The following is a 25,608-nucleotide window of genomic DNA, read 5'->3' on the forward strand; positions in this document are numbered from 1 at the left end:
GGCGCGTAGAGTTGTCGTTGACCAGGGTAGTTCGTCGTGGAGGTCTCCCTACAGGCCGTGCTGACCGTGCTCGAGTGGAGCAGCTGCTGAGAGGTGCTGTCCACTCCGATATGATGCTTGTCCAGCTCAAACTCAGGGAAAGGAAGGAAAACCCTCCATCATTCTTGACACTGCTGAGTGAGATCAGAAGTGAAGAAGAGTATGAGTCATCAAGGATGAGGCTGAACACCTCTGTCCAGAGAGTTCACACAAATCCTGCTACCGACAGTAGACAGGATGATGTTGAGCGTTTGAGAACCGAAATTCAAGAACTCAAGTCAATGTTCACTGCCCTGAGTACTTTGCCTAGCCAGGTGGTAGCAGATAGCAAAGGGCCTGTGTCAAGGACAAAGATGCCCACGCCCGAGACAGGTGGTGATAGTGAGGTAGCTGTGTTAAGAAAACAAGTGAAAAACCTGCAAAAACAAATGACAGGCCATAAGCTTAAAGTCTCTGAATCCCCTCTTTCAGTTCTTCGAGTAGAGCCATCAAGACAAGCCCAGAGTGAGAATAGAAAGCAACCATCTAACGACTCAGATGGGAACTTTTGTTATCGCTGTGGTGAAAACGGCCATTACTCTGCCAAATGCCAGAATGCAGAGAATCAGGCCAAAGTGATTCAAAAGCTGATACACGCTCTGAAGAAAGCTAAACAGGGTGATCCATCTTCTCAAGCCTCAGGCGGTTGTCAAACAAGGTGCTCAACTAAGAAAAGTGAAGTAACCACCCTTGAAAGAGGCGTTCCTCAAGGACTGATCGGCCCCTGTTCAATCATTCCAGTGAAGATAAATGGCCAGCACTGCGATGCACTTCTTGATAGCGGCTCTCAAATCACGATTATCTTTGAGACCTGGTACAAGCACCACTTACCTGATGTCCCAATCCAGCCAGTGTCCGGGTTGGCGATATGGGGTTTAAGCGACACCAGTTACCCCTACCTGGGATATGTTGTAGTGGATCTGGAATTTCCAGAGAAGGTAGCAGGTGCAAAGGAGACACTTTCCGTCCTTGCTCTGATTTGTCCAAGTCCAAAAAGTTCGGAGAAGACCCCTGTGATCCTAGGCACAAATGCAAACCTGTTCCAGAGACTGTCCACGCTCTGCCGAGAGACTACCGGAGTGGACATTGCCCAGACCCTTGGCATAAAGGCCAAGAACTACATTGTTCACACAGACCAACCAACCACTGAGGGTGAAGAGGATGAAATTGCATGTGTGAAGTGGATGGGTCCAGGCTCACTAACCTTACCTCCTGGTGGTGAATGCTGCGCCATCTGTGAAGTGGAGTTGAAGAGGCCTCTGGATAAAGAGATGTTGATGGTTGAGGCATCACCCACCACTACATTACCATCCGGAGTACTGCTGCAGCCTATGGTCGTGCATGGTACTGCAGTGGATGATCACTTCACTGTCCTTATCCAGAATGAGTCCATGAAAGACACAGTCATTCCAGTTGGAACTGTCTTAGGCCAGCTGTGTCACGCTGATCTGGTCGTTCCGTCTCTGAAAGTTGGAACTGAGGCAGTGACTGTACCAACAGAGTTAGACCCTCAACTGATCCAGTTTGGCGACTCGCCCATACCCCCACAATGGAAAGCACGGCTCCGTCAGAAGTTATGTGAGCGAGCAAGCGTATTCTCATTGCATGAGTGGGATGTTGGCCTGGCAAAGGATGTGGAACACCATATAAGGATGACCGACACAAATCCATTCAGAGAACGTTCAAGACGTTTAGCTCCAGCAGATATTGACGATGTTCGTCAGCACTTGCAAGAGTTGTTAAAGGCTGGTATAATTAAGGAGTCACGTGGCCAGTATGCATCACCAATTGTGATAGCCAGAAAGAAGACTGGGCGTATCAGAATGTGCATTGACTATAGGACCCTTAATAGTCGTACCATTCCAGACCAGTACACGACTCCTCGCATAGACGATGCGTTAGATTGTTTAACGGGGAGCAAATGGTTTTCTGTCCTTGATTTACGTAGTGGCTACTACCAGATCGCCATGGCGGAGGAGGACAAAGAAAAAACTGCCTTCATTTGTCCCCTTGGATTTTTTCAATTTGAAAGGATGCCCCAAGGCATAACGGGAGCGCCTGCCACGTTCCAAAGACTTATGGAGAAAGCTGTCGGCGATATGAATCTCCTTCAGGTGTTAGTTTATTTGGATGATCTCATAGTCTTTGGACGTTCATTAGAAGAACACGAAGAACGCCTCCTGCGAGTGTTAGATAGGCTTGAAGAGGTAGGGCTAAAACTCTCCCTTGACAAGTGCCAATTTTGTCAACCCAGGGTTAAGTATGTGGGTCACATAGTGTCAGAGGATGGTGTTGCTACTGACCCTGAAAAGTTAGAGGCAGTCGCTAGGTGGCCTAAGCCCACAGATCTTAAGTCACTGCGGTCTTTTTTAGGTTTCTGTGGGTATTATAGACGCTTTATAGCAAACTACTCTGCGATCGTTAGGCCCCTCACGGAACTGACAAAGGGCTATGCACCCACCCAGCGTGGAAGGAAGAAGGCTCCAGACAAGACCAAGACATATTTTAAAGACTCAGAACCATTCAGTGACCGATGGGATCAGTCTTGCACGGATGCATTCAACCATATCATTCAGTGTCTGCTCAATGCACCGGTACTGGCATTTGCTGATGCCAATAAGCCATATGTCCTACACACAGACGCAAGCTTCGACGGGCTTGGTGCCGTACTCTATCAGGAACATCCAGAAGGGTTAAGACCGGTGGCATTCGCCAGCAGAAAGTTGAGCTCTCCTGAACAGCGATACCCGGTACACCAGTTAGAGTTCCTTGCGTTGAAATGGGCTATAGTTGATAAATTTCACGATTACCTCTATGGAGCCAAGTTCACCGTATGCACCGACAATAACCCTTTGACTTATGTACTTACCACGGCCAAACTCAATGCGACAGGTCATCGTTGGCTTGCAGCCCTGGCCACCTATGACTTCGACGTAAAGTATAGGCCTGGAAAGACAAACATTGATGCTGACTTGCTGTCTCGCAACTTGCCTGAAGACGGGGAGGGGGATGGCATGCCTCCGAACATAGTGAAGTCCATATGTAGGCGGGTGGAAGTGGATGTATCCCCAAATTCGTCCCCCAGATATGTGGAACAATTAGGAGCTTCATCAGCTTGTATACCAGAAGTGTATTCCTTTCCATCTCAGTTACACCTCAGCTCACTGGAGCAACTATCGAAAGTGGACTTGATGGCTGCCCAGAAGAGGGATGCTGTGATCAGACGCGTGATTGAAGCATTGAAACAGGGAGTCTGGCCTAGAAACAAAGACTTAGACCCAGAGATGCTACTGATGAAGAGGGAAGTTGGCAGACTCGTGATGAGAGATGGACTTCTGTACAGAGCAAGCAAGCAAGCTGCAGAGGAGGCACTACAGCTGGTGCTGCCTGCTGAGTTCAGAGAAGTGGTGTTGCACTCTCTTCATGACGACATGGGCCACCTAGGTGTGGAGAGGGTAACTCAACTACTAAGAGTAAGATTCTACTGGCCCAAAATGGCTCATGACACCGAGGAATATGTGCGGAATTGTGGACTGTGCATCACTCGTAAAACACCTGCCAAGAAAGCTGCTTTCCTACACCAAATCACCAGCAGTGGTCCTATGGACCTGGTGTGTATTGACTTTTTGTCAATGGAACCCGATTCCAGAGGCATTAGTAACGTCCTGGTTGTGACCGATCACTATACAAGATATGCACAAGCCTTTCCTGCAAAGAATCAGAAAGCCCTGACAGTAGCTAAGATCCTAGTTGAAAAGTATTTCGTTCACTATGGCTTACCTGTTAGGATTCATTCTGATCAGGGAAGAGATTTTGAGGCGAGACTGATAAGGGAACTGCTGACAAACTTGGGTATACGGAAATCACGAACGACTCCGTATCACCCTCAGGGGGACCCCCAGCCGGAGCGTTTCAACCGTACTCTGCTCTCTATGCTGGCTACGTTAGGCCAAGAGAAGAAGAGATCCTGGAGTCAGCATGTAGCCTCATTAGTGCATGCGTACAACAGCACAAAAAGTGATGCGACGGGATACTCTCCTTACTACTTAATGTTCGGTAGGGAAGCCAGACTGCCTGTAGACCTGTGCTTTGAAACGTCAAAAGATGGAACTGAGGAGAGGAACCATTTCCAGTACGTCGAAAGCCTAAAACGTGACCTGCAAAGAGCCTATCGACTGGCTAGTTATGCTGCTGACAAGACTCACTTGAGGAACAAGAGAGCATATGATCAAAAGGTTCGTTTTCAGAACATACAGGAGGGAGACCGAGTTCTTCTGAAGAATCTAGGACTTAAAGGGAAACACAAGCTGGAAAGCCGATGGGGTTCCATACCCCATGTAGTGGTAGGAAGGATGCCGAACTTGCCTGTATTCCATGTGAGACCTGAGGGAGGCAGAGGCGGCGTAAGAACCATCCATCGTGACCACATCTTACCTATTGGGCAAGCTGTGAGGATCCCAGTGGAGCAAGCCTGTGAAGAAAACCCAGGGAGACTAAGAACACGTTCAGTCCAGCCAAGACAAAAACAACCAATCATGAGTCAAAGAGAAGAAGTCCCAGAGATGACGGATTCCTCCTCGGATGGGGAGGGTGACCATTCCAGTAGACCATACCGGGAGTACGTGGAACGTCTACTGAAGAGGAGAGAAGTGTCCGATGGAGTCTCAGAGCGTGCACAGTATGAAGACGCCATAGAACCAAATCCTGTGCAGTCAGCAGAAGAGCTAGAGTCCAATATAGAAGATGACGAAGAAGGGCAAGCGGTGACAGATTCGGATCCTTATGATTCCGGAACAGACCTGGATGATGGAAGAAATTCTGTATACGCACCTAAAGGAAAACTAAGCTCTAAAACAAAAGTTAATAGAGTACTAAGACCAAGCATAACTGAGAAAAGACGAATAAAACCAGTATTGAGACTTACCTATGATGAACCTGGAAAGGCAAGTGAGCAACCACTTACCATAGTTCATAGAGGAGTAATTATTAAACTAGGAAAACACTAGGTTTTCACTTAGTTCCTAAGTAGGAGCTCATAGTTCTAAAAAAAAAAAAAGTTAATTTCTCTACATAGCTGCATTGGGGAATAATGTTTTATGTCTAATGAGGACATTTAGACATTTAGTAAGGGGAGGATGTAGCCCTATGGGAATTTTGGGGTATTTCCTAAAAAGCACTATTTTTATTTTGGTTATTTTCTTTTAAATGTACATTTCATGTTTGTTAAAAAATGTTTAAATAATGTTTATGTGTGTTAGAAAATAAGTTAAGTTAAAATTCACTTACCTAGAAGAAAGATCCAATCGGGGGTCAGGGTGAGAGGTCGCGAGGAAGCAAAAAGATAACGTTGGGAGAACGAGACCGGGAAAAAAAGGAGAGAGGAAGACATGACTGAGAATTGCGCTGTGACTGCCACGTTAGAAATTGGTAAACACCAAAAGTTAATGCGTGTATAGTAAATGTAATTGTAGACTGCACGAAGAGTGAGTTACAGACATTTGACTAAGTTTACAGTGTAATGGTTGATGGTTTATAAAAACTCGGTTAGAGTTTTCAACAAGGAGACAGAGTGGACGGCTAGTCAGCACGATTTAGCTGCAAGGACTTTGCCAGTGAGTAGCCGGCTCGGTTGCCCTTTATGCATCGTCTGAAAAACACTTATCTACAGAGCCATTCCCTGCTTAGCTGTCGGACGACGTGTTCAACCACCAGCATCGCCAGTACCCGCGTTGCCGCGGCAACGCGACGACGACCAGCACTACTACAGCCATTGTTTTGTTTGCTGCGCCACTGCGCGAAGCAACCATTGTGCTTTTAAGGTCTCTCCGCTCCCCAAGCCACGCTACAGGCCTGCAACGTGTCCTCCTCTGACTGTTTGGGTATTTATTTTATTTCATTGAGTGGCCACTTAGTCATTTGCCGGCTTAGCTTTAATTTTGGGGAATTGAGTGGGTTGGTATAACTGGTCATTGGACTGAATTGTGTTTCATTTGAATTTTACTTTTGATATTTGAACCGTGTATATGTAAATACTATATTTTCAGTAAATGGTGTAAACGTATTTCTGTTGAAGATTTTCATTACATTGGGTTTGTGATATTGATAATTTTGATAGGCCTACTTAAAGTCAGATAATATTATTGAGTTAACAGTAGCCTGGTTTAAAGTGAAAGTGTTTATTAGCGCTGATTAAGATAGCCTATAAGTGACATTTCAATTGATGCTTATTGCGCTTATAGTATTGATAGCTGCATACAATTAGTGTTTCACTTTCCTTTAGCTATACAGACACGTTATTGCCATTTTGCATTCAGTTAAAAATTCCTATTAAGGTAACCGCTAACAACTAAATAATAATCAGGGAATTATAGTAAAGCATTAATTAATATTAGAGAGAGAGATCTCTCGCTACATAGGAATTCGGGGAGCGCACTCCACACTAATAGCTAGACACGCTAGAGGGCGCTACACTTATATATTATTTTTTTCAAAACTCTTCACACAGTGAACACAAGAGCCGTATATATGGGCAAAACTATGGATCTTTTCCATTGCTTTGGCACAAAATACATTCAGTGACATTCAGAAAATCTTGTAACGCCATGAGGGCGAGTGATCGATCAATCTCTTTAATGCAATCACATGACTGAATCCACTTCATTAGAAGATGAGTTTTTGTTTGTGAGTTGTGCCGTCTCATTTCCTTTGAGGGCTAGATTCTTGAGAACTAGCTGGGAAGTGGAGGAGAGGATAGAGCGCAAACGCTTAGTAAATATTTCTAGAATTTCTTATTAATTGAAATTGGATTTTAATGGCTATGGGTGTGGAAACAGTTTTTCAGGGGAAAACATCTTTGCATTGCTAATGTAATTTCCATGCTTGCTATTGCATTTCTTGCTATTACTGTGAAGGGTTCTGAAAATAGATTCTGTGTAAAGCTTGTGCGCTTTCTTTGTCTGTGCTTTAGATATCACATGTAACACTACGAACCTACTCAAGCAGCTAATTTAATTCAAAAGTCATCTGTATAATATGAATACATTATAAAACTGAAAGGAAAGTATTGAATAAAAATAAATATAAATGAGTGTTCATACAAATAAGAGCCACTTTCAAATTAAAATGACTTATACAAAACTCAGCTTAATGCTACTTTTGCTTCACAAAAATAAATATATTTTATTTATTTATTTTTCACTGTTAAAATTTTGATTTATTATCTATGACATTAAATGGAACCATGGTCCAACATTTCCTACCACATCTCTCAATAATGGGTGAATTAAGAAAATATACTAAGTATTGCATAAGTATTTAACCAGTTAAAAAACGTATTTTAAAATCTATTACATTTATTACATTTAGTAATTTAGCAGACACTTTTATCCAAAGCAACTTACAATTGAGGACAATAGAAGCAATCAAAACCAACAAAAGAGCAACAATATGCAAGTGCTATGACAAGTATCAGTTAGCCTAATGCAGTACACATAGCAAGGTTTTTTTTTTTTTTTTTTTAAAGAAAGCGAGTAGATAGAATATAGAAAAAATAAACCTAGTGTTTTTTATATTTATAGTGTTTATATTAAAATAGAAAACATATTTTAAATAGTGCTGTCAAACGATTAATCGCGATTAATCGCATCCAAAATAAAAGTTTTTTGTTTGCATAATATATGTGTGTACTGTGTATTTTTTTGTGTATATAAATACACACACATGCATGTATTATTTAAGAAAAATATGTTACGTTTATATATGAAATATTTATATATGATATCATTTATATGAATATAAACATATACAGTGCCCTCCAAAAGTATTGGAACAGTAAAGACAAAATTGCTCTGTTGGCTGTGGAGTCAAGACATTTACAAATATGATTAAGAGATTAATATGAGACAAAGATGAACCTTTACCTAAGTCAGCGGTTCTCAATTCCAGTCCTCGTGCCCCCCCGCTCTGCACATTTTGTATGTTTCTCTTATCGCTTCAGACGTTTGTTCTATTCGAACGTAAGTGCCCTGTAAAGTGGACATCACAGGATATTCCGCCATGATTCCAGTTCGAAACGAACGACTGTTCCATTCAAAGTGCATTGAAGTGTGCGATACGTGAATTTAAATTGTATATATTTACAGAGGTATATTATGTCACACTCGTCCGTGTGTGAAGACATTGCGTAGCGCAAATCCGTGAATGAATGTTCCGAAGTGAAATAAACTTCAACGGATTTCCCCTGCTCAGGGAGTAGGGAGCAATGAACACTGTGTAGGGACCATGTTATTCGGGACACAGTTCATGCACGGAGCTCACTTCTAACGAGCACATTATCTGAATCAGGTGTGTTAACAAAGAGAGACATGCGCGAGGACTTGGAGAAAAAAAGGGAACTGCAAGGATCCCAAGCATACAGCCTCATCTGTAAAGCATGGTGGAGGTGGTGTCATGGCATGGGCATGCATGGCTGCCTCTGGAACAGGCCCTCTCAACTTTACTGATGACTTAATGTATGATGACAGTAGCAGAATGAATTTGGAAGGATACAAAACCATCTTGCTTACCAATATTCAAGAAAATGCCACCAGATTCATTGGGAAGTGCTTCATATTGCATCAGGACAATGGCCCAAAACACCCTGCCAGTTCAGTCAAGAAATTTATAAGGGCAAAGAAATGGAAAGTCTTAGATTGCCCAAGACAATCTCCAGATTTAAATCCGATTGAACATGAATTTCACCAGCTGGAGAGGAGAGTAAAGGCAGAAACTCCCCAAAACAAGCAACAATTGGAATTGGCTGAATTAAAGGCAGAGGAAAGCATTTCAAAGGATGAGACCAAGAGTCTGGTGATGTCTATGGGTCACAGACTCACTGCTGTGATTGTGCGCAAGGGATCTGCAACTAAATAATAGCTTTTAATCTTTTATATCTACCTTATGTTCATCTGTCCCAATACTTATGCTCACATCAATGAGTGGGATGAACTCTAAAAGTGCTGTTCTTTTTATTTGGTAAAACATATGCGTTGAAACTGCTAATAATAGCGGGGAAGTCGTGGCCTAATGGTTAGAGAGTTGGACTCGTGATCCAAAGGTTGCGGGTTCGAGTCTCGGGCCGGCAGGAATTGTAGGTGGGGGGAGTGAATGTCCAGCGCTCTCTCCACCCTCAATACCACGACTGAGGTGCCCTTGAGCAAGGCACCGAACCCCCAACTGCTCCCCGGGCGCCGCAGCATAAAATGGCTGCCCACTGCTCCGGGTGTGTGTTCACGGTGTGTGTGTGTTCACTGCTGTGTGTGTGCACGTTGGATGGGTTAAATGCAGAGCACGAATTCCGAGTATGGGTCACCATACTTGGCTGAATGTCACTTCACTTCACTAATAAAATGTGACATTCTGTAGTTTTGTCTCATATTCATCTTTTAATCATATTTTCAAATGTCTTGACTCCACAGCCAACAGAGCAATTTTGTCTTTACTGTTCCAATACTTATGGAGGGCACAGTACATGTAAATGCATGTTAATATTTTCAAAATATATGCCGTATGTGTGTCTTTATATATACATAATAAATATACACAGTTCACACACATATATTATGTACACAAACACTTTTATTTTGGATGTGATTAATCATTTGAAAGCACTAATTTTAAATTGTAATGTTTCCCAATATTACTGTTTTTATTGTATTTTTAAATAAAATAAGTGCCTTTGTAATCTGCTGATTAATATTGTAACAATACTGGTGCATCTAACAACAAGCCATTTCAACGTTTGTTAAATTTCCCTCACATCTCTAATAATCTGGCAGAATTTTTACGTGTACATAAATATTTCTTACATACATGATAACAGATACATAAATGCTCCCATCAGAATTCCTCTCATGCAATATTAGCATGCATCTCAGCGTGGCGTCCATGTTTTTGCTCCTCCAGATGTGTTTAATTTCCCACCTTATATCTGGGATAAATCCAATTTCTCTCTCTCTCTCGCTCACTCACTCTCCTCACACATACTTACCAGGCTGACAGGATGATTCTAGTCAGTGTATGGGATTGCTGTGATGCCTAGTGCTCAGTCTGTGAACGGAGATCAATACTTGGTGAAATGAGTCTGGTCGTGGCTCTAGAAATAGCCCTCAGTAGAGAGATGTTCCACAGAGAAAGCTTTGTTAGCCACAGTGTCAGCTGCAATCTCCAGCACTGTAAAACTCCCTGTCAGAGGCAGTCGTAAAGAAGCTTCATAAAAAAAGAAACAGAATATATCCAATTGAGTGTCCAGTCCTGGAGAGGAACCTTGAATTTTATGGTATCTTTTCATACTTGGGCGGGCAAATATCCCTCAAAATAGGGGATTGTTTCTTGCAGGTTTTATTTTATACTTCTGTAGGTAAACAACAAATTTTTGCATTCACACAGAATAATATGGTTGTCAGCAGGGGTGTGCGATATTGATAAAAAATAATATCTCAGTATTTTTGGGGATTTTATCGATAACGATAATTAGACAATATTTTGCTGAGTGTGTTATTGTGCTAAGGACTGCCGTGGACAGCTGGCTCCTAAATTTTTTGATATTCTTCATAGTTTGTGTGGTGGTCAGTTCACATCATAGACATGAATCTTTTCCAATAAGTTTAAACTGTATTTTTACATTTTATGGGCATTTTTACCTTTATAAAGCCAAGTCCATTACCAAGTCCACTAAAAGAGTCCATTACCTTTTGAGTCAAATTCTTACATTTAATCAGTGAATTATAATAATAAAACATTTGGGCTGTTACCAAGCAAATTAAATCAGTATCAACAAAATTCATCTTCGCAATGCAGAGGAAACACAGAAGCTGCATCTGAAGTGGCATTTAGATATATTTACACAGTTTAATGCAGGAGATAAATGCATTTAACCTGCAATTACAAATGCATAAAATGTTTTTGATATATTAAACATAAAACGTTGAATACTGATATTTGAAATTATTTAAATAAAAGAAGATACTTTGAATGTGAAATTAAAACCGCCAGTAGGTGGCAGCAAGTCACTGATAATAAGTGAGTCATTACGATTGAACCGAATCATTTAAATGGTTGATTCATTTAGAAACAAAATGCCATCATGACAGCTGAAAAACAGCGTTGTGGCTGTGTTTGGAATTATTTTTGTTGGCGAAAACAGGAAATATGGTGTCTAAAGCGTAAATTTCTTAGTTAACTTCTTGTTTTTTTTATTTTACATTTGTAATTATGGTAATTGTTGGAGAAAAACGGCACTCTCTGTGTGAAATTGATTAACTATATGAAGTGGTATAAATATATGCATTTTCTGCCCCCTTGTCTTGAATTTGTGATCATTCTAAATGTCTTTTATTAGACTGAATCATACAGTGAAAAAACACTCTAGATTTAGATTTAACATGACGTTTGTGTGCACTCTGTAATTCAATTCAATTCAAGTTTATTTGTATAGCGCTTGTCACGATACAAATCGTTGCAAAGCAGATTTACAGGAAATTAAGTTTCTACAATATGTTTAGTAGTAGCTTAAGTACACAACTCCTTTACTTGAGTAAAAGTACAGATACTGCTGGTCAAATATTACTCCATTGCAAGTAAAAGTTGTAAAGACAGATTCTTACTTAAGTAAAAGTACAGAATTACTTGCTTTTAAACGTACTTAAGTACCAAACAGTTAATTTCCTTTTTTATGTCAATGCACTGTTTTATTATTAGTTGCAATACCTCTGAATCAACTTACAATACATTACACCTACTGAATACACTGAATAGCTTGTAGTATCTTTGGAATAAAGAGCTTTTAGCATGTTAAACAATTTAATAAATAAATTATTATTTATCACCCCTATCCACCCCCACAAAAGCAGGATGGTAGCAATTTCACACAGCTCTGGCAGTGTGTGCACATGTCTATGTGTAGCCATTCATCCACATCTGAACAGAGTGGACAGTGAAATTGCTGTAAATACAGAGTGATAAGGAAGAAGAAAAAATCAAACCTGCTTTAAAACCCAGCAACACAACTGTAGCTGTATAACTTTACAACAGCAACACTGCTTTAAAAAAAAAGCAAAACAGCAAGACTTATTTGACATCTAAACAAAAATTTAAAAAATGCTGTGTAATCGCTCTCGCTGTACTTTGTTGTCACCCACAGAACGGTCTGTGCAGTGCTGCTTCAAGTCAAACAACTATTGTGTTTTATTAGGAGACACACTTCTGTGGCTTTATACGTAATATTTTCATGTACACAATTTAGAAAAATCTGACAATATTATGTCTTGTATATACCACAATATTAACAACTTATTATTCAATTGTTGTAAATAAATATCACATTTGCAAATGGTCAATGTTCAAAAAATGCTGGGAAATCACTTCATGTAGCCCTACAAGAGTGATCACTGATAAACTGGCTGAAAAAAAGAAAGTCACATTTTAGAGACGAAAAATAATCATCCACTGACTTTCAAAGCCGCTACATAGTAACGACTTTCTACTTCGAGGAGCTTGATAGAAATGTAGTGAAAAGTACAATATTTCGCTTTCAAATATAATGAAGTTAAAGTCATAAGTTTCCAGAAAAAATAATACTCAAGTAAAGTACAGATACTCAAAAAGTGTACTTAAGTACAATACTTATTTTGGTTATTTTCTATGAGTTTGTGGATATGCTCGGTCCTGGCAGCTTTTAGAGCCTGTCTATAGCTGGACATACTGTTTCCACACAATTCTAAATACTTCCAATTTATTTTTTCTCCATTTTCGCTCAAGATTACGAGTTTCTTTCTTGAGGGAATGGGTATAAATGTTGTACCATGGCGCAGTATGTTTTTCTCTAACCTTTTTCAATTTGAGGGGGGCAACAGCTTCTAATGTATTAGAGAAGATAGTGCCCATGTTGCTAGTCATTTCGCCTAGTTCATGTGTATTTTTGGGCACACAGAGCAGTTGAGATAAATCAGGCAGGTTATTTGTGAATCTGTCTTTGGTGGCTGGAACAATAGTTCTGCCTGGACTGGAGTCATATACTTAATATCAGTTATAGGCAGCATGCACGATACAAGGTAGTGGTCAGTATATCATCACTTTGAGGTACGATATCTACAGTGGGTACGGAAAGTATTCAGACCCCCTTAAATTTTTCACTCTTTGTTATATTGCAGCCATTTGCTAAAATCATTTAAGTTAATTTCTTTTCCTCATTAATGTACACACAGCACCCCATATTGACAGAAAAACACAGAATTGTTGACATTTTTGCAGATTTATTAAAAAAGAAAAACTGAAATATCACATGGTCCTAAGTATTCAGACCCTTTGCTGTGACACTCATATATTTAACTCAGGTGCTGTCCATTTCTTCTGATCATCCTTGAGATGGTTCTACACCTTCATTTGAGTCCAGCTGTGTTTGATTATACTGATTGGACTTGATTAGGAAAGCCACACACCTGTCTATATAAGACCTTACAGCTCACAGTGCACGTCAGAGCAAATGAGAATCATGAGGTCAAAGGAACTGCCTGAAGAGCTCAGAGACAGAATTGTGGCAAGGCACAGATCTGGCCAAGGTTACAAAATAATTTCTGCTGCACTTAAGGTTCCTAAGAGCACAGGGGGCTCCATAATCCTTAAATGGAAGACGTTTGGGACGACCAGAACCCTTCCTAGAGCTGGCCGTCCGGCCAAACTGATTTATCGGGGGAGAAGAGCCTTGGTGAGAGAGGTAAAGAAGAACCCAAAGATCACTGTGGCTGAGCTCCAGAGCACGACAGCGCCGATGCTCTCGTCGCCCTTCAGGATCCCGGGTATCTGCGCAGAAACATTGAGAACACGAGCAACAGTGAGTGTGCAATTTACCTTCAGCTAACGTAGCACGGACGTGCCAGATGATGGAGTCTCCGATGATCACAGCATCACGTTCCTTCTCGCGGAGGGGAGCGAAGCGGTTCCGGGTAGAGATCTTGAAGGCCAGAGGCAAAGGAGTGGGAGAGGTCATCTCCCGGGGTCTGGCTTGCGTCTTCCGCTGCTGGTGCACCCAGGGTCTGTGGTGTCCCGGCGCCGGAGTGAAGGACATCTGGGAAGATCGTGTCCTTGGTGCACAGGGCCTGTGCAGAGAAACACACGGAGTAGAGGTGGTAGGAGTTTTAGCAGCTCGCTGTATACTAACCCGAACTTGTGAGCGTCAGCCCGGGATGTTTCCTGCATGGCTCGCCGCTCTCTCAGTTGGGCCAGCAGCTCGCAGATCTGCTTCTCCATGGCCTCCAGCTCGAGCTGCACTCAGGTAGACACACATCCACCATTAAAGCAAGTAACAGTGAGTAAAATAATGGTAATGTGTGTGAATAGGGTATTAGCAATGTAAGTGAGATTAGCGGCAACCACGCTGGCGATGCTAACAGGCTATAAGCTAATAGCGGACTCAGAAAATGAAAATAAAACTAGTGATAACAAGGCGCTCTGATTGTTTTTGTTGTAGAATACGATAGGTGATATATTCACACATTATAGAAACGAAAATTATGGTGTATAAAATTGAATTTAAGATAAAAAAATAGACGATAAATAATTAACTTGATGGAGCTCAAACTCAAAACACGCGGCAGCAACAAACAGCAGGGTGTTTTGAATGGTTTTTGCAAAATACTCGATAATGTCAAATCGCACATCGTTAAAAAAACAATTATATATTGCAGATGATATATATCGCACACCCCTAACAGAAGACACAATTATCAGAAGTGTAAACAAAGTCAAACCAGTGGAGTGTGAGAAAAAATGCTGTCATGTGTGAAGGCCCCAATATACTCACAATGAAGTTCTTTCGTTTGTCGTTTAGAGGAAAAATATGTTTGATATACGCAAACAGTGGTTTACAGCCAACATCTCGACTGTGAGCGTCATTTAAAAGAATATGCAATTAGGGTTAGGCACGCTTTCCTCTTGACAACAAAGTAAACACACAACAAAAATGACAGTGGTGAGAAAACAGCAGTTAAGAAACCAGCTCTGCAATCAGCACTGTCACATTTATTCATATAGCACTTTACTATATGAATACAATAGATTGCTTAAAAGTAATCATCTTTACAGTACAAATCCCGTCAATGTTGCTTTCAGTTAATTTCAACTTGATTTTGTGCTATAAAGTAGCTCCACATGTATATAGAATATGTTTACCTCCATATTTTAACCAGTTGCAAAAGCTGAATAATCGATCAAGACCTACAGATTAATCAGTGCGATACTGATACTCAACGATTAGTCGATTCATCAAATTATCACTTCAAAATAAAATCAAAATAATGTTTTGCTGCAGCCCTCGTCCACACATAATTTGGTTAGTAATTAAAGTGAATGGGGAAGAGTTATAGGCTTTTTTTTTTTTTTTGAGCAAAGAGGACACTGACAACTAGGGCTGGGTATCGAGTTCGATACTTTTTAGGCACCGACCGAATTGCCTCGATACCACCGAGTATCGAAAAACGTCTTGTCGTTCGGTACCAAATTTCGATACCTAAGGGGTTAATCTCATCACCGTCAGTGAGCCATTAATCCTGCAGCACTAGATGTGTTTGACTAGAAGCGGCGCTGCGCTGATTGATCAGTGTTTGACCTCCGCGAGAGCGTTTCTAAAGCGCACGGAGCAGTCCGCTCTTTATATCGCGCGGTTTGTTTATTATACACAGACTGAAGCTCGCGGTCATTTCAGCGTCTGCCGCCTCACTACATGAGGACATAAACGCATGAACAACATCTCCAGAACTGCTCTGAAAGTCACTTCATGAGCATTTTACCGTTTGATTCGAGGAAAACTAGCGTCATATCATATACACACAGAACTGTAAAGGTATTCCAGGCAACCCGTCAAAATAAAAGTTCGGTTTAACTTGGAAGACACTGCGGCAGAAATATATTAATATTGTTCAGCAGACAGTACATACTGCTACTACTAGGCTACTATTAAAATTAAAATTTTTTTTTTTTTTTAGTAATGATCAAACAACAGTTATTCCATGTTTTAATTTTAATAGTAACCCCCCTTTGTTTGCCAAAATAAATAAACTTTGATTTTCAATAATTTAAAGATAAATTAAATTAATGTTTTATGCTTCATTTGAAAACCAGATACAGAACACAGAATTTCTGAGGAAAAATAAAACATTTCATAAGGCTATTTTAAGAATAAATTTAAATAAACTAAGTTGTTTTTATGCATTCAAATTAATAACAATAAAATATTTGGTGAAAGAAAATAAAACACCCACTTATGAAAGTGGATGAAGATTTAAAATTTCTTGAAGTCTTTAACAACCTAGAAATGATGATTCTGTCTGAGCTATGTGTTTTAAAATGAACACGCACTAATGTAAACGTAGCCTAACAGATGTGTAAACTGAAAACTATTTGAACTTTATTAAAATTATTTATTTATTGTGTTGGATATATTTTGTTCCTTTGTGCATTGGCTCTGAGGCTTTGAGTCTGTATAAATATCAATAAGCTAAAAAAAAAAGTTTTTTGAGATAATGTAATCTTATTAAAACTGATTTCATAAAACTGGTATCGAAAAAAGTATCGTTCAGGAACCGGTATCGAACTCAAGGTCTTGGTATCGATATCGAAAATTTTTGAACGATACCCAGCCCTACTGACAACGCACAGACAAGACAGAGCAGGTTACTTTTGGTATAAAACAATGTTGCAGCTTTCAAATTTTATTTTTTATTTTATTTTATTCACTGTAAATTATTTGTTTTTATTATTTGTGACATTAAATGGAGCCATTGCCCAAAATTCCTCTTATACCACATCACTCAATAATGGGTAAATTGTTCTCACGCAGTGAAAAATACATCGTGGAGCAAAGAGGAAACTGACAACATGCTGACAGACAAGACAGAGCAGGTTATTATTGGTATAAAACAAAGTCTCAGCTTTCAAATATTTTCATTTTTTAAGAAATTAAATTTCAACCAGTAATTACCATTTTGTTGCTCTTTAAAGGGGTCATGAACTACCTCTGTTTTTTATTTTGTACTGTTCTCTGAGGTCCACTTATAATGTTATCAAGACTTTTACATCAAAAAACATCATAATTTAGAAGTAATGGGCTATATTCTGTATAGATGTGGCAGATTGTAGATGTTTGACAGTCTACATCCTTCACAGATGGATGCTGCTGGGATTTAGGTTAAAAACACATACATACTCATATCAAACAATCAGATTAACACACAAAGCAATAATGATCACGTAATAAAAACAATTACTCACACTTGTGTGTTGCGACATTGCTGTCGGATTCAATATAGCCGGCACAGCGTCTTTTAGTTTCAATCTTTCTGAAAATCCTGCATTGAATTGTGCCTTGTTTGCAAACGAATCCGCAGTAAAAATGAAGTGAACAAAGGTCCGAGTAATTACTGGCGTAGTCTGGAACTTCATTAACAATAAAGTTAATCCACTCTTTCCTAACGTTGGGATCAGAAGGAAGTAGTGTTGTCAAAAGAACCGACCGCGATACCATTCAGGACAGGTCCATCCAGAACACTTTAAAATGTGTGTATAAATGCCCTTAGCTGGTTTTAACTGGAAGTAGCTGGTTTTAGTCTGCCCAGCTAAGACCAGCCTGCCCTGCTAAATAAGAAATCAAAACTCCTCTAAAATTGGTTTTAGCTGGGGTTTTTTCCAGCAGGGAATGGTAATCAATGCAATCAATTGGCAATCAATTTATCATTATAAATAATTTCTGTAATAGTCAATGCTAGTGTTCAGGATTTTTTTCTATTAATGGTCAGCTAGTTGTCCCTAATTGCATCAAATTGGTCTTTATTATTCTGAGTGTCACAGTTGTCCTATGATGGCGCTCTTGTCCTCTCTCTCTTCCATCTCTTTCTGTTTGTCCCTGCTTTTGAATAATTCCTCTCCACTGAAATGGGTGAAATTGTGCAGAACACAAGGCCTGTGCAATGATTATCCTGATGGATAGTACAATGATGAGACAAGTCATATGCTGTTGCTGATGGAAGTTCTTCAACATTTTCCCTCTCCCCCAAGCCTTTACCTCACCCTCTGAATCTGACAATCACTTTGCCAAGATTTGTGGCCTCAGATTGAAATCAAGATGGAGGGATATTTTCTTTTTATTCCCCCTTACTGTGAGAACGGATGAGATGAACGGTCAAGCAGATGTTTTTTCCCCTCCTTTTTCTCTCTCTGTTGGTTGAGTATTTAAGTGCTTTAGGGGCTAAATCAGTTTTACTCTATGACTAGAAGCTTGGATGATTGTCAAAACCAAATCAAATTTTAGTCTGTAATCTGATTAGAGCCTTTTAACAACCGCAGTGAGAAAGAATCTGTTGCAAGATATAACAGAGATATTAGAAAGTGTTTTAAAATGGCCCTTTTCAGCCTAATTTAATTTCAAATCACTTTTGATATATATATATATATATATATATATACACATACATACAGTGCTGGGCAGATTACTTACAAATTACAATTTGTTATTGATTACAAATTACATGATAAATATTGTAGTCAGTAATGTAATCTAAATTACTCTATTTAGGTAATGTATTCTAACTACTTTTGGATTACTTTTAGATTACTTTGGACAAATTTAGTTTTAAATGGGATTATTGTTATTTAAAAAAACAAACAAAAAATGAAGGAGGGGCTTTGTAGAAAATGACACGTTTGAGAGAGGCGGGGCATAGAGGAACTACAATAATATACAGTATTTGAAAAATAATGTTTTTTTTTTTTTTTACATTAAATCATGTCAACATATTCTGTTACACCAAATACACAAAATAATGATCTTTAAAATAGCATCATATGACCCCTTTAACCAGCAACAGAGAACATGCGACTGTGAACAAACGTCAAATGAACAAACATTAATAAACATGAAAACCGCTATGACATGGTGAAAGTCTTCAGGTTTTAAATGTTTTTGTCAGTTATACAATTTTATTGACCAATTTCAGATGCATGGATTGCAAATTAATTTACATGACATTTACATGGCCAGTATATGTTATGAATACTCACTGTATTCAATATGATACACAGTAGATTTTTTTTAGAAAGAGAAAAAGAAATAGGGTGACAATACATTATGAATAATTTACTGGCATTGTGTGGATAATTTGTAATCATATAATCCATAAAAAAGTAACTGTAATCTGATTGAGCATTTTAAAACATAATCTAATTACAAATAGTACATTTTTGGAATCTGATTACGTAATCCAGTTACTACCTAGCACTCGTCACGTCCTGACCAGTCTAGGGTTGGCCAGGCCGATCACAAGAATAAAATACGCTCCTCCTCTCCTGTCCCAGCTCACAATGACCACAACAGAGATTATTACAAATTGACAAGTTTATTATTTCATAAATCAAGAAGCACATCTCTTCGGAAGGGGATCCAGGCCAAAATAACAAACCAAAGTTACTAACTAGGGGTTTAGAAAGATTTAAATTACCTCACAAAGAAAATCCTGAAAAGAAATACAAGAATCTTCCCTAGCTCCCTATCTGGCCAAAAACCAGGAGAAAACGGGGTTCAGAAAAATAAAAGGCAATCCCCAACCTACTGCTTCAGAGCTAACGAATAATTTGAACAAATAACAACTGCTTGAAGCTGCAGTCCGTAAATTTTGCCTCTTTGTCGCCATCTCTGTTTGAAAACATGGAATTGCAGTTACTTGCAGAATTATCTTCATTGCGTGGGTTGTGAGTTGGCACGGCTCCAGTGCGGATGAATCTAATGATTTGAGGAGTATGTGTAGCTGTCAGTCACCACACCGGTGTGAATCCTGTATTTAGTAATCACAAATTCTAGCCTACATCTTGGAATATATGACACAAATAAGAATTTTCACCGTATATTGTCATTTGAACAAGTACGTTTGTTCTGACCAACTGAGGAAAAAAGCATTACCATAAAACGCGCCACTGTTGGTGATTTGATCTGAAGATCGATTAGTTTATATCACATCAAACCGTGCAAATTATTATTATTGTTAAACATTGTTCAGCATTGCGTGACTATGAGTATAGTGTGTATTAGTGTGTAGCTATCTGTAATCAGAAGCAGGGGTGGGAGAAAAAAATGATTCTCTGATGCATCGCGATTCAGAATATTTCAGAATCGATTCTGAGCTTGTTTTTTATGGCGTTAAAAGTGGGACAAAACACATGAACACAGCGCGCAAGCGAGTTACAGTACTGAGCGCACAAAATAACAAAACCGCAAGCAGAACCCGCACGCGTGCAGATCTAAACACACGCGCAAGTAATTTCTACGTAGTATTTCTACATAGTTTGCGCTGTGAGACGCGTGCACATTGCTTGACAGTGCGTGCTTCCACCCTCTGTTTTTTCTTTAGATATGCTTTCATTTATGCCGTTTGGAATGCAGTACTAATAGATGCACGAAACTTGCGCACTGAGACTTTCAAGTGCGCTTTGTGTTTGTTTGTCCTGAAGCTCGATTGTGGCTGCGGTTAAATACACTTGCATTTTCGAATACTTTTATACGAAATTGATGTACACACAGTCAGTTATGTTTTCAGAGCAGGACACAACATCTGATATATCGAAATAGATCTGTGCATTAGTCTGAATGCAGCCTGTTAAAGCTGCCACTGTCTATGATCTCAACAGTAATAATCAAATGGCAATAATGCAGAGGAAAAAAAGAAAAACCCATAACTATTGTCTGTAAACTATCTGATACTTAAAGAACACTTTTTTTAAAATAATTGTTTTAAAAAGTAGTCTGCTTATATAACAATAATAATAAAAGTAATTTTCGCACAAAAAAATAAATTTGATTTAAAAATTTATATGAAAATGTATCCATCTGCAATAAAATTGAAAACTGAGAATGTGATGCATCCTGATATTGAGTTGATGATAATCGTAATTGAATTGAATCGTGAAAAAAACTAAAAAAGTTATGGACTGCAGCTTTAATGCAGACAACGAAAAATTAATACAAACAACGAATAACCTTTTACCATCAGGAACTCTTGAGTATGGGTTACAGAGAACTAAAGTGGAGTTTAAACTTTGATGCTAGGAAATGGAATATCTCCATGGCGCAACTGAAAGGAAGTAACTCACACAGAGAATATTTCAACCGGAAGTCAACAACGTCGTCATTCATCAACACTACACAATCAAAAGTAGTCTGGGCCAGGAGACAGAGGACAGAATGGCACAACGCCCGCGACTGAGCTTCACGACGTGCACACTCCAGAAGCTCTCCAACAATGCTCTGCTTCCCAGCATTTAAACGTTCCCATTCATGACGTAATCTCTCGCAGCTGGTCCCAATTAAGAGCCGCCAGAAGAAGAGAGGGAGAGAGAGAGAAAAAACTGTGCACAATCTATAGCATGCAATATAAGATATACATCACACTGAATGAATGCAAAAGTCAATACAAATAATAACTTTACGTCTAGGGACGTAACACACTAAATATGTGCAAAAATTTAAATTCTGTGCAAGGTGCTTCCTTTCCTTTGAGTCTTTACTGTTCATCTCAATGGCACTACATAAATGTGAGACCATTCCTAATATAATGATGTAACATTCCAGCAATCTATGCAATGCAGTCTTTTAGTCTGAACTTTAAATGGTAATTTTTTGAAATCATCTCTTCATGTTTGATGTCTTCCTGTGAAGTGCAAACCCAAACACCCTGCCTGAGATGTTTGATGTGCCAGATTTGAGCCCCACTGGCTCAGAAAGATTTGCTGACAGCCTCCGTATTATTCCAGACACAATTCCATTCTAGATGGCAAATTATGGGCCATCAAACTACATCAAAGAACATAGACATTCTCACCTTAGCAGCGAAAGCGGGTGGTTTCGCTTTTATATGTCTCTGTTGCATGATGAAGCATCGCTATGTGTTACATTCCTGTACACAGATGTTGCTTGAGGCATGATGATAAGCACTTGAACTTTAAATAATTGTAATCTAGTTTAAAGGTGCAGTGAATTTTTGTGGGGAAACCCAGTTATTTCAATAGGGATCCACTGTGGATTCACTGCAGAGGATCCATTGATGAGCTAGTGATATAATGGTACATTAATTTACCCAAATCTGTTCCAATGAAGAAACAAAGTCGTCTACATCTTGGCCTGAAGGTGAGAAATTTTCTTTTTTTGGGTGAATCCTTTAAGTCACAGGTGTCAAACTTAGTTCCTGGAGGGCCACAGCCCTGCAGAGTTTAGATTCAACCCTAATTAAACACACCTGATCCATCTACTCAAGTACTTGTTGGAGCAGGGTTGGAACTAGGGGCCCGTCAACAGGGTTCCTGATATATCAAAGGTCCTGCTCTTTTTTAAAACAGCCATTATTCCCTTTAGCTTAATTCACAGCACTGCAGAACCAAGATTTGCTACATCTTGTTGCTAGTCAGTTGCATGTTCTCTAATGTCTGATAACTGACCTGGACTAAAAGGCTCAAAACTTTTAGATTTTTATTTCATGGAGTCTTTAAAAGTTAAATTGTTGTACTGTTTATTTCATAAGATGTTTAGACAGTGTCAAAAGAAAATGACTCAGCTCTTGTTTATATTACATAATATTTCATGTCTCATATAGAATGTCCATAATTCTCTAAGTACTTGTCCATAAGTCATGTTTCAAGTAATTTTTCCTCAGAGTTTCGAACATTTCTTCTGACACAACTGTATGCATCATATCCGTGGGTACATCATTATGCAGAGATAGCTTTGACAGTTCTCCGTATTTCAATGTGAAAAGAGAACAGAGAATGTTAGAAGTCAAATTTTAAGAGCTTTCTGACTTTTTTTTTTTTTTTGAATACTCAGTGGAAAATGTGTCATATCAGATAACTGTGAAGAAGGAGAAGATTCAGTTTTAATGGAAAAAAATGAACAATTTATCAGTTTGAATTGTCCTCTGCGATCAGTCAAGTACAAAACAGAGAAACGAGCTTCAGTTTCTGTCAAGTTCAATCCTCTTTAAGGAATACAGAATGACTTCTGCTGTACTTCTGACTTCTGTTTCCAAGGGTTGGGTTTTTGGACTGCTTAGACCATTAGGACATGTACTGAGAAATAAGAGCTTTGTTCTATTAAGATATTATTGATTTTGCAAAATTATACCCTTATTATTATTTCAGTATGCTTTTGTTATATGGTTGTTTAAAGTATTATCTAACATAAAAAATAACTGAGCATGAAAAGTAGGTTGCTTTAAATACATTATTTTCTTATCATAATCTCAAAGATGGCAGAATATATTGTGCATATGGACTAATTTGAGCCAATGGAAGCATATATAATGGAAATTAAATTGGGCCCAATATATAGCCTGGTGGAAGCCCCCAAGTAACTTGTAAGTAGGGCTGGGCGATATGGCTGAAAACTGTATCACGATATCAGTGTTTCATATCGGTCGATATCGATAATTATTGATTTTTTTTTTTAAGGTGGTAACGTTACATCAAGTTCGTGGTATTACCAGTCTTGGCGGGGACGACGGTCTTGCATAATTTGCAGACGACATTTGGTCCGACTACGGTCAGACTTATAATATCCAAAAACTGCCATACTGGGAGCTGACTTTCTCTTTTATTTACAATTTCCTCGCTCGCTGCGGCACTCATTTTCTGCTTATGAAGAGGAATCCAGCAGACCAGCCAATAGGGTCTGGCTGCAGACGTGCACTCTCAGCCGCGCGTGCGCACTTTGTTTTTTTTTGTTTTGTTTTTTTTGCGCGTGCGCACTTAGACACGAGACAACGATATGGCGCAACCAAACATGATACTGTTACATGATTGGCTGTTAGCGTGTCACTCCCTACGTTGCTAGGTTACCAGAGAGCGAGTGCTTTGTTAATGCAACCAAACTTGCTTCGCAGCCTTTGTTTTCTTCCGACGAAGAATAAAAAATATCGAACGTTTTATCGAACACATTTTTTATTGATATCGTTCACGTGTCTATCGCGATACATATCGTTATCGTTTTATCGCCCAGCCCTACTTGTAAGTAATACAGGAAATATCTAACTCTACAGAGAGTGTTCTCCCTTCAAGAGAGGATGAATTCAAAATTCAAATTTTATTTGTCACATACACAGTCATACACAGTACGATATGCAGTGAAATGCTTGTACGGCAGCCAGTGACCTTAAAAAATATTAATAAGAAGAAATACAAAAGAAAATAAATTTAACTAGTAAATAAACTGTACAAATAAGGGCATATATATATATATATATATATATATATATATAAAATTTTGAAGTGGCAATGCAAAAGTGACTTATGAAACGTTAAAGTGACTTATGAAGTGTCATGTGCAATGGTTCAGATATATAAATATGTATTGCATGAATGTGTCCATGATTGTCCAGTCAATGTTTCAAAGATATTACTCCTGTGTGATGGTGTGATTGAGAGACCTTATCGCCTGCGGGAAGAAGCTCCTCCTCAGTCTCTCTGTGTTGGTCTTGAAGACCCTTCAAGGACAGTCCTTTGAATCTCTACCCACTGTCTTAAATGCTCCAGCAAAATTTCACAAGCTAGGGTGTTGAATGCAGCACTAAGATCAAGAGAGTAGAATTGCACTCTTTTCTGAATCATCAGTCAGCGACAGGTTGTTAGACACTTTAATGAGGGCTGACTCTGTGCTGAGAATGTGCTCAAATCCCAGATTGCAATTGATCAAAAATTCCATTTCCGTTTAAAAAGGGGGAGAGCTGATGATAAACAACCTTCTCTAGGATTTTTGATTTAAAGGACAGTTTTGAGGTTTGTTTATTATTTAGTGTAGAAAATGTTGCACCACAGCAGGTTGACACGGTACCACTTAATAATTTTAATGTTTGTCATGCTTATTACTTTGCAAAAATGGCAAACCTTCTGTAAAATGGGAAGAATTAAAAACAGCTAATATAATATTTAGTTTGACCTCCTGAGGGTTTTTGACCTCCTTTCACTAACCATTTGTCCATAGAGAAAAACAAGTACTTTTTGACTGTGACAATGACTATTTTGTCTGAATGTTTCATTGCCACATTTTGCCCATGAGTCAGAAAAGATAAATGATGCAAATGTTTTCTGTTCTTCTTTCCCTCCTCACAGAAGAAGTCAGTCATAGTGACCAGTCTGATTGTGGCAGTGTCTCTGTTTTTGTTGGTGATTAATTACTCCGAGAAACCCTACTTCCTGCTGCAGCCTGTATTCGGCCAGAGCTTCAGTAGAAACTGGATGTTCTCTCGCCCCCCACACAAAGCCTTCAAACCCCACCGCGGCTACCTCAGTGTCCCCGACCAGGAGGTGAGACTAGAACGCACTTAAAACATTCAGTGGCTTTACCTAGTTTTATACTTTTGAGCTGCATTATATTTAAAAAGTTTCAAACTGGATGAAAAAGATGTAGATTTAGCTAACCAATGGAACTGTTGTCTTGGACCATCATTGTAGATGCAGAATCATTTA

General features: G+C 39.1%; 1 protein-coding gene across 1 annotated transcript in view; it reads left to right on the forward strand.

The window, feature by feature from the left end:
- Positions 1-25,608, forward strand: part of LOC306881418 (alpha-N-acetylgalactosaminide alpha-2,6-sialyltransferase 3-like) — a 119,308-nt gene that overhangs the window by 17,174 nt on the left and 76,526 nt on the right. The window contains exon 2 of the mRNA XM_079435513.1: positions 25,252-25,446. Coding sequence (XP_079291639.1) covers positions 25,252-25,446 — 195 coding nt within the window. The remainder of the gene's footprint in view (positions 1-25,251; positions 25,447-25,608) is intronic.

This window comes from Barbus barbus, assembly GCF_936440315.1.
Source record: "Barbus barbus genome assembly, chromosome: 15".
NCBI classification, from domain to species: Eukaryota; Metazoa; Chordata; class Actinopteri; order Cypriniformes; family Cyprinidae; genus Barbus; species Barbus barbus.